Source organism: Gobio gobio, assembly GCF_949357685.1.
Source record: "Gobio gobio genome assembly, chromosome: 2".
Lineage (NCBI taxonomy): Eukaryota > Metazoa > Chordata > Actinopteri > Cypriniformes > Gobionidae > Gobio > Gobio gobio.
The window spans coordinates 8806178-8820381 of NC_137098.1; the positions used below are offsets into that span (position 1 = coordinate 8806178).

The following is a 14204-nucleotide window of genomic DNA, read 5'->3' on the forward strand; positions in this document are numbered from 1 at the left end:
CCATCCATCCATCCATCCATCCATCCATCCATCCATCCATCCATCCATCCATCCATCCATCCATCCATCCATCCATCCATCCATCCATCCATCCATCCATCCATCCATCCATCCATCCATCCATCCATCCATCCATCCATCCATCCATCCATCCATCCATCCATCCATCCATCCATCCATCCATCCATCCATCCATCCATCCATCCATCCATCCATCCATCCATCCATCCATCCATCCATCCATCCATCCATCCATCCATCCATCCATCCATCCATCCATCCATCCATCCATCCATCCATCCATCCATCCATCCATCCATCCATCCATCCATCCATCCATCCATCCATCCATCCATCCATCCATCCATCCATCCATCCATCCATCCATCCATCCATCCATCCATCCATCCATCGTAGGTCACCCAAACATTGTGTATTATACTACCTGTATGATCTGAATCTCGCCCTGTAAAGTCCACTATCGGGCAGCACAGTAGCTTTAATGTTGAGTAGTTATAGATCTCTGAGCTGGCAGATCTCAGCCAATCAGCACTTAGGAAATCCTCACATTCCAGAACAATCTACGTTAATTGGATGACATTAACATTAAACTTAATGTAAATCTGTCCGTCCGTCCGTAGCAAAACTGCTTACGGCAAAACCAGATAAATTATAAATGGACTTGATATATTTTCTTTATTTCAAGCATTGATATAAATGAGCATTGTGGTGGCATGTGTTGCATGCGCAAACATGTTTTGTTCATACAAATGTGAAAAATGATTGAGTTTATTTTAGTTGTTTGTGTAAATGTGTCCGACTCCAGTTTTGGATACTGTCTGAATCATTGTTTTGTCTTTCCTCCAACGCAATGTAGAACCACACCTCACAACAAGGTTTGGATGTGCTTTCTGCTGTAGGATGTGTTTTCATGTCAGGACCAGATTTTACTCCATCAGCCGAGTTTGATGTTTGTGTCATGACTGTTGCTTAAGACTTCGGTTGTTTGAAATGTTCTTTAAACCAGTTTACACCATGAGATACGGAAAAGTACCATTTGACAGTGTTTCTCACAGGATGTTGTTGAGAGTGGATACTTACTATCATGTGTTTCTGTTCTGCCGTGGGGTTCAGAATTAGGACACTGCAGTTACGTTTAATGTTAATGTCATGCAGTGATGAATGACAAAGGAAATAAGAACCAATTAACGTTGAATGTTCTGGAATGTGAGGATTTCCTAAGTGCTGATTGGCTGAGATCTGCCAGCGCAGAGATCTATAACTACTCCACTTTAAAGCTACTGTGCTGCCCGATAGTGGACTTTACAGGGCGAGATTCAGATCATACAGATAGTATAATACACAATATTTGGGTGACCTAAACATGAAAAGGAGTCAGAAACCAGCATTTTATTCAGATTCGATCATCTGAAATGACTGCTAGACACAAATACAAAACGCACAATATGTGATTGTTACAAGCCATTCAACAGTTAGGGTGTGTTCACCCTTGGCACGCTTGGTTTGATTAAAATGTGCCCCGGAGCGATTGCTCTGTTACTGCGGTTCATTTGAATAAGTGTGAACGCTGCCATCTGAACCCTGGTGCGCACCAAACAAGAGGACAGAGGAACGCAACACTAACTAAAGACATGCAAACAAACCAAAAACAAGGCATGAGCTTAAACAAGACGATGGTTTAACAAGATGCGAGCCTAAAAAGGACAGAATTCTCAAGAATACCAATTCGTTTGTGTGTGTGACGGAGGGATTCCTGCTGCTGTTTTGACTCCTTTACACATTTTATAAGCTCTTCACGAGTTCTCAGCGGGTCAAAATACGGTCATATGTAGGCTACGCACATACAACGAGCGCATTTAGCCCAGCACACAGCATTGTTTTGGATGCTCTGTAAGTTTCGTAGTGAAATACATGTAATAATAGCAGACCAATCAGGTTGTCAACATATTCCAATGCATTTAGGTTTGGTATCTTTAGGTTTGGTGTTAAAATCCCAATGTGAACACTAATGCCTGGCTCACACTACAGGAGTTTTAAAATCCTATCCGATTGTAAAATCTGGTTGCAGCACACACTTCAGGAGAATCTTTGCAGATTTTCTTCCCTCAAATCTTAAACATGCTCACACTACAAGATTTGAAATTCGTGAAGCATCACACACTACAAAATGTTATTAAGATTATCGTGCCAGAGGAAGCGCGTCACGTGATCTACGCAGCAGATCGGAATCGGGGAAAATGGATACTGTAAACCGAAAACTTGCTCTATCAATAATGATCGCTTGTTGTGAAAAAAAAAACAAAAGCGTAAGAATAAACGAGTGTGGATGAGAAAATGGTTGGGGAGACGGGATCAACATGGACTGTCAGTTCTTCAGCGAGAAATGGAGGTCAAATTTACCTTATATTACTATCATAAGCCCTAGTATTCGCACGGGATTAGTATTATCTGGGGACCTCGTGTGATTTAGAAATTACTCCCCACATCTGAATTTTGCGTGGCGCATTCGCACGGGATAAGCAAAGCCTGTGATTTTTACTCGAATTTACTGACTTATCTCCCGGATATGATGTCAAGACTTAATGTTTTTTTCGTTATAGATATAGCTGTATGAAATTATAAACAGTCGTATCAATATCATTTTGATTGTTTTATAGTAATAAAAATAATAATTTAGTTAAGTTAGAGAACAGACGCTACAATTAAAAACTGAACTGAGCAATATAATATAGGCCTATACGGCGGAAGATTCAGTTTCAAACCTAAATGTAAAAGCGCCCATTTAAGCGAGTTTGTCATTGTCATTTTCTGTTTTTGTGTTTTTCATTAAGAATATTAAACACACCATTCAAGCAATTTACTCCCAAATTGATGCTCATTCTAAAGTGAAAGTATAATCTGCGCGGCCGCACGGGAATTCATAACGGTGCGCATTTTATGCAGCCTAGTGCCATTCTTCGTTAAAGATAAAGATAAAAATGCACACAGGAAACAAAAACCTTGCAAAAATCATATACGATCCGCCTAAACCCGGCCAAATCACAGAGATGCCGATTCGCACGGGACTAATATTATCACAGGGCCTCGGTGTTTGGCGAAATATGGTAGGTAATTTGCGGCGGAATATTTACTTTACATATTACAGACATGGCCGATTCGGACGGGATTAAGATCACAGACATTCTCTGCAATTAATACAAATCACCAGATGTCCCCAGATAATAGCCTACTAATCCCGTGCGAATAGGGCTATAGTGTGCTAGAATGTTTACCGTTATAATATTGCCTGCCTAGTTCAAAAGCGACAGTGTCACCTTTTACAGTGTAGATTTGTGCTGTTATATGAAAATACAATTGGTGCTAGTATAGTAGGCTATGTATTATGAAATGTGTCTACTTATAAGAAACAATGGTTTGCAGCTTTCTCTCTCACACACAGCGCGCGCGCACATAAACACACACAGCGCGCGCGCACATACATAGTCGTAGACTTGTTTCCTATTGACTATTGTGACAGTACTGACGTTATTACAATCTTGCTCATCCCGATAAATATCAAACATGTTTGATATGATCGGGGCGAGCCCGATTTGTGTGAGAGCAGATCGGGAGGGGCAAGATTTTATCTGTGAACGTCTCACATTACCAGATAATCTGCGCCGAACATCGGAACCGATCCAGGTCGTGGACAAGATTTTTTCTCAGAATCTCGGGAGGGGAAAATCGGCCATAAATCGGCCTAAAACTCCTGTAGTGTGAGCCAGGCATAAGCAGACCAAGATTTTTTTTTTTTTTGGGGTCCTGGGTCTATGGCTGTCACTTTTGTGAAAAAAAATCCTGTTCAATTTTTGAGATCTAAGTGTTCATTGAATCAATTGTAAAATCGATTTTCCATGTCTAAAGACATTTCTATTCTCAACACAAAAATATAGGCCAATCCATAGACAACTAACAGGCATTAAGACGAACGTAAAGAGGGCGCTTGAAGTTTTATTGGCGTGAATTTTCATGCACAATGACAAACAGGAGTGCGAAATTCTCGAAAAACAATAAGCAGAGTGGACTGCCATAACATCAATGAACAGCATTACTGCAGGCTTCAACATGGCTGTGTTTACGATTAGAAATGTCAAACAAATTTCGCCTACATAGGCAATTGTAGCTCATGAAAAGAGGTTGAAAATAAAGCGTAAAATTTACTGAAGGACTGGCCTACCTCTACCGGGTCTAGGTCTTTGTATTCATCTGGATGATGAAGCTGAATATGCCCCGTCATAGTTTCAGTGCTGCTGTGATATGGGAACTCGCGATCGCACAGTTGGCATACCACTTTTTTCTTCTTCATAGTTTGATCTACAGTCCAAAACCCGAAGTGCATCCATATCGAACTCCTCAAGTTATTAGGGGTTATCACTCGTCTCTCATGTCACACAGGTTGATCGCCGTTGTCCTCCATTTTTTTGGTAAAACACCGGCAGCAGCCGATTGAAACCTATAGGCGCGTAAAATTGGTGAGAATTTTCTTTTTAGCTTTCGCAACGCCTACTAGGGCTGTCAAAATGGCTGAAAAGCTCAATTCGAAATTCTTTCTTAAATATTATCAAAATTCGAATTCTAAAGGCAATACTTAATGTTAGAGGGAAAAAGTACTGTATTGTCTCCTATGCCCACAAGAGGCCGCAAGCGAGCGCAACAAGCAAATGCAAACCAAATCAAGCATTGCGTCTTTTATTGAAATGAAATAACATTCACTTTTTAAAGTGCATTAACTTTGCAATCAATTTTTATTAAATAAAATATAATTTCATTAATGAGCATAAACAAAAGTGCATAAAAATTAATAGTGTACATATTTGGTTAAAATCGATTCCCTATTTTCGTTTTTCGAAACTTGTGTTGGTTGGTCCGATTGATTGTGCAATCATTTTTCGAACGTAAAGTGACAGCCCTAGTCCGGACCAAGCAAAGCGAACTACAAGTGTGAAGCAAGCGGCAACCTCCCGTAGTTTCTCTTGAAGCCAATACGGAAGTGACATATACTGCAATTCATCGACTGGCCGCTAGAGACAGGCTCCAGAAGGGAGCAGAATCTCATTGAGTCCCATGTTAAATTGCCCAACTTTAAAGCAGAATAAAACATGTTTACAGCCTGGTACGAATTGTGGTTTTGGTCTATACGGCTAATTTTGCCCTTCATGACAACTGTGAGGGGGGTGAATTTTTTTTATAACTCATTCGTTTACATTATATAAAGCATTAAAGTTCTGCATAATTTAGGGGGGGGATCACTTTGAGTGACAGGTGGATAACCGTTTGTCTGCTGTCTGTTAGTCATCGTGTCACTTCAGCTCCGCCCACGTCCCGCCTTTTTGCCCATTTTTCGGTTATCCGGGAGTGACGCGCTGCCAATAGGGCAACGGCCATCTCGTCCATACTTTGAGCTTCAAAACTGCTCATCAGAATCCTATGGGTGACGTCACGGACACTACGTCCATATTTTTTTATAGTCTATGGTGTGAACACACCCTTAAAGGGATAGTTCACCCCAAAATAAAATAAGAATTGTGTCATCATTTACTCACCCTCATGTTATTTCAAAATACGGTTTTCTGTGTGGAACACAAAAGAAGATATTCAAAAAGATATTTCAAATTTATATAACAGACTTTCATTGTAGGGAAAAAAATAAGAAATTTTTAAATATTTTTCAGCATCATCTTCTATGTTCCGGAGAAAGGGTGAGCGTGAGTAAATGATGACAGATGACAGATTTTTTAGTTTCTTTTTATTTTGAACAATGCAAATTGTTTTGAGGTGTTGACATTATGCAATTGAAATTATTTATAAAATATAAAAATACTTGGTATATTACATTCATTTATAAATGTATATGAAAGTATATCCCTAATCTGTTTATCCTTGAAGCATAATCTGGATTGCCTACTCAAGTGTTTGATGACATTGCAGGGTGTTACACTGTGAATCAATAAGCAGCTTGTATCTTTCTGCGCTTTCCACATAAAGCCAAGAGATGTGCTTTGTCTGTTTAGTGTAGCTGAAGCCTGTTTTTGACTTTTAAAGCTATGATTTTATCTAGATTCAGCAGCACTACTGTTTTCCAAGAAAAAAGCACTGACTTTTGCTGTATGCATAACACACACACCCACAAGACATTTTTTAAAGTATATTTTGTGTTCCACAGAACACAATGAAATTGATATAGAGGTTTGGAGGGTGAGTAAATAATGATAGAAATTTCATTTTTGGGTGAACTATCCCTGTAATGTCATTTCATATTAGGATTTAGTTTTTCCTATACACACATTCACACATCTTGGCAAACATTCTCCCAAAGAGTCAAAATCAATTTTTTTCATATTTCAACAGACCATTTCCAAGAGCAATATCTTTATAAAGATGTCTTTCATTTGATCAGTCATTTAGTCCAAAAATGTGACACACCAGCAATACCTTTGTCCAATACATATCTGGCCTGTTATGACATATTGTTAATGGTCTTTCCAAACTCACATTGTGATAACTGTAAAGATCTCCATCATACCCTGACCCACTCCAGGTTCCAATTCCCCGTCCCAGATATGATCAAAAACACAGTCAGTGATGCATTCTCCAGATAAGCATATGAAGAATGATATCTTGCCCCATTTTTCTAGTGTGAGTATTTGATAATGTCTTAACTTCAAGTATGTGTTAAGATATGAACCCTTCAGTTTGCTTTTAAATCTTAATCAGAAAACCCTGGGTCACTTTGACCTCTTATTCACCATTCCATTAAAATGTGGTATATTCTATATTTTTGGTTCTCCACCATGGGTATTTGTGTTCATAAGGACCAGTATTGTCACATTACAATGTTTACACTAGTAAACGCTAATTGACGAAACCCTCTTGGCCCTGTGTGCACAATGCTTTCTTTGTCAACAACAAAAAAAAATGGGCCAGGAAAGATGCCAAAAAAGGCCAAAAGGAATGCATGAGGAGTGATTTTGCCGGTTAGAAAACCTGGAATTACGATCACATTAAATAATATTATTTTTATGGTCAGGATTGTCCCGATACGCCCCATACTACAGTTCCTGCTGTTTTGAAAACTATCTTTTTTTTTTTTTTTTTTTTAAAGGTGCTGAAATCACACATCTTAGTAATGCATTTTTTTTCTAATACTAATGCTCCCTGTCTTAAATTTTAGGATCTGGTGAAGGATGTGGCAAGATAATTCAACGCTTCCCCAAAAAGGACTGGGATGGCACGGCATTTCCCCAGGGTGTGGAAATGGTAAGGAGTCGTTTCTGTTCTGTTTTCTGGAAATAGAAAACCAAAAGTAGACCCAGGTCAGGTCATTTATCCGTGCCTTCTGGAAGTAGCTGAATGGAAAAAAAGCAGTGTATATATTCTACCACATTGTTTTTCCCAGTTGTTTTCTATGATGGATAGTTTTTGCCATTGGTCATTTTGCCCACTTGATTTATTGTATCATTCTAAATAGAATAAATATGCCATTGCTGGAGAATATGAATTTGTTTTTTAACTTTTCCCCCTCAAAGTTCCTGAAATCTGTGAATGCCTCTGCCCACGTCCTCGGAAACTCATGTGGTTCTGATATCAGCCTTTCCTTTTGTCAACAAATGCATAATCATTGTTTACTTAAAAGTTTATCCCAGTCGCCTCCATTTGCTCTAATTGGAGAATTCCTAGCCCATGTCCTGTCCATGTCTTAAATAGCATGCAGAAGGGCTTCACTGTGCTTCAGTCGGATTTAATGCTCTAAACACTGTGGTCCAATTAACAGACACAAATCAACTTAACTCAGGACCAAATATTTGCTTATCTGAGCTTGAGGAGTACATGCTGTACATCTCCTGAGTGGCAGTGGCTTTAAAGTTGACCTGGTTCTTGAGGTGAGAAGCTTCCAAAGTCCTGCTCAAGCTGTAGGGCTGTGGTCTGGTTGATTGTTGTTTACTTGTTTATCAAGACGTAATGCGTAATTCCTGACGTTTGCAAGACATCATTGGACTTGTTTCTACTTTAAAAGATGCTACTTTTTTCATCCTATGAAAGATCACAACAGTGTCCTTCTGACTGAGAATGTATGAATTTATTAAAAAATAGAAGAAAGATGCAACTCTAATATTAAATACTCCTCTTCTCTAATGACATTGTCTTCTGAATTAACAAAAAATTTTTGAGGGGCATCAAGTAAAAAATTTCAAAGTGATGCAACTTCCTATAATAAAGAAAAGGAATACAATTGTGAAAAAAAGTAGTTTAAGTAGTTTGGCATAATGTTAGAAAAAAAGTATTTAAACAAAACGGCTAATTAAAAAGTAAATAACTAAGGAATAATTGAACATAATGCACACCCGAGGTGGTAATATGGCCACGACATGAAGCGGAGTGCGTGTCCCTGAAAATAAATGCATTTTGTTTTTAATGCAAATTTTTATTAAATTTTTTTGAAGGCATAATCCATATGAATTGAGCAGTTTAGTCCAAATAATTACATGCTTTATATAGATTGAATGTAGTCTTTTGTACATTGATCAGCGAACATAAACAGAAGCTCAACCAAACCTGCTTGACAAACAAGAACAAACCTCATTGGTTCTTGCTGAAGCTCAAACGTGCTGCTTAACACAATACTGAACCTCATTGGTTCTTGCAGAAGCTCAAACGTGCTGCGTAACACGAGAATGAACCTCATTGGTTCTTGCTGAAGCTCAAACGTGCTGCTTAACACAATACTGAACCTCATTGGTTCTTGCAGAAGCTCAAACGTGCTGCGTAACACGAGAATGAACCTCATTGGTTCTTGCTGAAGCTCAAACGTGCTGCGTAACACAAGAATGAACCTCATTGGTTCTTGAAGAAGCTCAAACGTGCTGCGTAACACGAGAATGAACCTCATTGGTTCTTGAAGAAGCTCAAACGTGCTGCGTAACACGAGAATGAACCTCATTGGTTCTTGAAGAATCTCAAACGTGCTGCGTAACACGAGAATGAACCTCATTGGTTCTTTAAGAATCTCAAACGTGCTGCGTAACACAAGAATGAACCTCATTGGTTCTTGAAGAATCTCAAACGTGCTGCGTAACACGAGAATGAACCTCATTGGTTCTTGCAGAAACTCAAACGTGCTGCGTAACACGAGAATGAACCTCATTGGTTCTTGCAGAAGCTCAAGCGTGCTGTGTAACACAAGAATGAACCTCATTGGTTCTTGAAGAATCTCAAACGTGCTGCGTAACACGAGAATGAACCTCATTGGTTCTTGCTGAAGCTCAAACGTGCTGCGTAACACGAGAATGAACCTCATTGGTTCTTGAAGAATCTCAAACGTGCTGCGTAACACGAGAATGAACCTCATTGGTTCTTGCAGAAGCTCAAGCGTGCTGTGTAACACAAGAATGAACCTCATTGGTTCTTGAAGAATCTCAAACGTGCTGCGTAACACGAGAATGAACCTCATTGGTTCTTGCAGAAGCTCAAACGTGCTGCGTAACACGAGAATGAACCTCATTGGTTCTTGCTGAAGCTCAAACGTGCTGCGTAACACGAGAATGAACCTCATTGGTTCTTGAAGAATCTCAAACGTGCTGCGTAACACGAGAATGAACCTCATTGGTTCTTGCAGAAACTCAAACGTGCTGCGTAACACGAGAATGAACCTCATTGGTTCTTGCAGAAGCTCAAGCGTGCTGTGTAACACAAGAATGAACCTCATTGGTTCTTGAAGAATCTCAAACGTGCTGCGTAACACAAGAATGAACCTCATTGGTTCTTGCAGAAGCTCAAGCGTGCTGTGTAACACAAGAATGAACCTCATTGGTTCTTGAAGAATCTCAAACGTGCTGCGTAACACGAGAATGAACCTCATTGGTTCTTGCTGAAGCTCAAACGTGCTGCGTAACACGAGAATGAACCTCATTGGTTCTTGCAGAAGCTCAAACGTGCTGCGTAACACAAGAATGAACCTCATTGGTTCTTGCTGAAGCTCAAACGTGCTGCGTAACACGAGAATGAACCTCATTGGTTCTTGCTGAAGCTCAAACGTGCTGCGTAACATGAGAATGAACCTCATTGGTTCTTGCTGAAGCTCAAACGTGCTGCGTAACATGAGAATGAACCTCATTGGTTCTTGCTGAAGCTCAAACGTGCTGCGTAACATGAGAATGAACCTCATTGGTTCTTGCTGAAGCTCAAACGTGATGCGTAACACGAGAATGAACCTCATTAGTTCTTGCTGAAGCTCAAACGTGATGCGTAACACGAGAATGAACCCCATTGGTTCTTGCTGAAGCTCAAACGTGATGCGTAACACAAGAATGAACCTCATTGGTTCACTCTCAGAAAAAAAGGTACAGGGCTGTCACTGGGGCGGTACCCTAAGGTACAAAAGTGAAAAGGTACATCTTTGTACCTTACTCACCCCTGAAAGGTACATTTTAGTACCTCAAAAGGTACATATCAGTACTTTAAGAGTGCATATTAGTACCTTAAAGGTACATATTAATACCTTAAAGGTACATATTAGTACCTTTTTTGTTATGTACCTTAGGGTACCGCCCCAGTGACAGCAATGTACCTTTTTTTCTGACAGTGTTCTTGCTGAAGCTCAAACGTGCTGTGTAACACGAGAATGAACCTCATTGGTTTTCGCATGTCAAGCAAACTTGCTTGAGGTTCCATCTACGACATCTAATGTGTGAGTTGATGAATGTCTATATGTGAATGAAAAACTAAATTCAATCTGTTCACCATACAAAGCGATCTTCAGAAAATTTTAATACATTTTTAGGTGAACTATCTCTTTAAGATGTGGATACTTGCATGTGTTCAAGCCAGGTGTAAGGAACCTGATGGATGCACCTTATTACATTTTTAGAGCCATTACATTTAACATTTTCTTGAAAATGCTGTGAAAGTTTAGTATAAAAAAACATAAACAAACATGAATACAAAGAGGACATTACTAAGAATTTGGCACATGTTTTGGCACCTCATGGACACTCTTATTTGTCCTTATTTGCCAAACACAGACTGTTCTCCTCTGCTTTTTTGTTTTATTAGTCGTGTAAGTGTACCAAAGAAATATGCTTGGTTACACAATCTCCATCATTTGAAGTGGAAAAAGTTTGCATCCTATCTCTGGAGGACATTGGCTATTTTGAATCTGTTAGGTCATTAACTCATGTTGGCTGTTAACACTTGTGAAAACCGCCTCGCACTGATTCTGAAGTCACTATAATTGAACATTATTTACAGTCGGCTAAAATATCGGCTAAACACAAATTCAATATCTTCAGCAGGTGGTTGAGTCTCTGGTCAGCCAACAGGTTACACAATCTGGGTCAATCCGGGACTTAGATGCTGTTTTTATCATCATTACTGAATTAAGTCTGCGATTCTAAGAGATCTTGATCTTTTTCCCACTCTAGGAATGATGTCTGTTTCGTCTAACAGAGACGGTTGAATTTAATTTGACTCCATTTCCGATGTTTGAAATACACTGAGCAGTCATATTATTTGGTGTAATACAATGAAGGCCCTTTTCCTCAAGAACTGCCTGTATATCTGAACACTTGTATTCAGAAGCACTGGAAACATTCCATAAGGATTTTCTTCTGTACAGACTCAATGGCTTTATAAAGTTCCTGCAAGTTTAGGGAATGTCCTTTAGCAGTTGTAAAGTGTTTATTTGGAGTATAAGTGTTCTTTATGTCAGCTTGGAAGGCTTGCCATTCACTGGATTTTTCTGTTTATTTGATGCACCATTTCTTTGTAGAGATTGTTGTAGATGTTGGAACCACCAAGTCTGGCACCAATGATCATTGTCAAAGGGCCAGAGTAACCTTACAATTGAAATCAGAAACCAACATATGCTAGTAAAAGTAACATGTGAGAAAACTCTCCCTTATTAGTCACAATTAAGGGGCTCTTTATGTTCAGGTTTATCAACTTATCTCATCGCTACGGACTAATATAATAAGGAAATTGGTTGGTTGTTTGATTCACTATAGGTTATATTGTAGGGCTGGGTTGACAATATTGATTAATCAATTTTGATCAATCTTCATTTTGATGAACCAATATCGATTCTTTAATCTTAAATCTTTTATTCTGTGCTGTTTTCAGTTGATGCTTGCCTTGAACTAAACTTTATTTAAACATTATTAGTAGAGTGTTTTCCATCCACTAATCCCAAAAGTTTTGCGCTTTGTTACTTTTTATATAACGCGTTCAAATTCTGTCAGTTTCATCACAAAGTTCAGACAATAAATACCGTTTTGAAGCGCTTCAATGTGCCGTGACAGATCGCTGTATAGCGCCTCAGTTCAAGCAGCATGTTAAACACGTAGAGACACTCTTGGACGACTGCCGCAAATAAACATAACAAAACAACAACATAATGTCCCAGGCCTGGTCCTCTCTCGTCTTGCACTGTCATCACTCCTCCTTTTATCCTTCTGGATCCCCTTCTGTGAGACTCTCGGCTAGAGGTTGACCGATTTGTGGATTTTACCGATAACTAGGTTGGGCCGTACTTGCCGATAACCGATTAATCGACCGATAGTTTTTAAAATGGATACTGGAAAAAAAAAGTAAAACTGTGCTGAACATTACAACAAGAAATTAAAAATAAATAACAGTACTGATCCATGAAAATGTGCTAAATTAAAATGAGAAGTTTTAAGTGAACAAATTCTTTAGAAAATAATTTAAACATTAAAATATTACAGGTCAAATTTGTTTCTTTACCTATAACCTAGAAACATGCATACATTTCATAGGTAACACTATGCAAGTCCCTGTGCAACAAGGATGTATTAGCTTACATGAACTATATGCATTATGCATAAATTTTTACAGCATGTATTAATATGAGCAATACAATTGTACCTTGATCATTCATGTTAGTTCATAGTGCATTGACCAAGGTTAACAGATGAAAACAAAAATTCTAACTCAATTTAATGTTGAAATGAACATAGTAACAATGACCAATACTTCCACAGCATTTATTAACCGTAGTTAATGTTACAGATGGAATATTATTGTAGTGTTACCATTTCATACAAATCCAAACAGTCTGCTTTTTTAGAAGGAGATTATCTAATAAAAAACGAATGCGCGTCTGCTTTGTTTATGTTTCTGTCGGCAGCATGACGATTCAGTTTGGTTCTCACATCACTAATTTTATATATGCAACATTTAGGTCTGACTTGCGTATGTTTTTATCACATTGTTTTAACTGCTTGAGGTAGCGCTAATGTTAGTGTTCTCTCAGCTTGGTTGACAAACATATATACTGCTGTTCTTTACCTTTTTAATGCAGCATCTAGTCAAGGACTCAACGTAATATAATTGTTTGGCAACAAGTACTGTAGTGTTCTGTGTTCATACCGTTTCGTTGTCGTGTTTTAAACGCACATCTGATGTGTCAAGCTCTCTCCGTGCAGCGCCGAGCGCTGCCTCACGTGTGAATGTAAACAAGACGTCTGAGTTTTTATTTTGCCTCTAGAGGCCGCTCTCGTGCTATATAATGGCAGCAGGCCCTTCTCAGAGCTCTTGTACTATGTAATGGCAGCGCACCCGTCTCAGCCGCTCCAACAACGGACACAACACGGAAAAACTATTGGTGTGGATTTTTACCGATAACCGATTGTTCCACCAATCCCACGGCTCTTGGCCTCGCCCTTTTTGTCACATACCCCTATCGACCCCTCGCAGGCTCTTGAGGACGCTCTACTCCAGTTATGACGGCCGCAGCACCTGTGGGTAAGGACAGATGAGGTAAGAGAAAAGAAGACGGAAGGCTGAGGAGAGACCAAGACGAGAGGGAGAAATAAAAATCTTGGTCTAGTCCTCAAAACGCACTGCCGCTCGGTCCTCAACCAGCCGGGAGAACTTCTTTGCGAAGCCTGGCGGTTGCCACTGGATGCCCCAGGTGGACGGCCCTCTTCTCTCCCATCCCCTAATGGCTGACAATGGCTCCTAGTCAGGCCTAGACGTTGGCAAACGGCCACCTCCTCTGACCCGACGCAGCCCCCCCCCCCCCATGCTTTGGTGGATGGAGGCGAGTATCCGTCCCCTTGACTAGCCCTCCAGCTCAACCGCATCAAGTGTCCTTGGTGGCAGATTCTGCTCTGATCTAACTCGATGGC

The 14204-nt window shown here is 39.6% G+C and overlaps 1 protein-coding gene across 3 annotated transcripts in view; it reads left to right on the plus strand.

Moving 5' to 3' along the window:
• The window catches only part of sbf2 (SET binding factor 2), a 220477-nt gene that overhangs the window by 19993 nt on the left and 186280 nt on the right, over positions 1 to 14204 (plus strand). For all 3 annotated transcript variants that reach the window (XM_079802012.1, XM_079802011.1, XM_079802013.1), the window contains exon 2: positions 7232 to 7317. In XM_079802012.1, coding sequence (XP_079658138.1) covers positions 7232 to 7317 — 86 coding nt within the window. The remainder of the gene's footprint in view (positions 1 to 7231; positions 7318 to 14204) is intronic.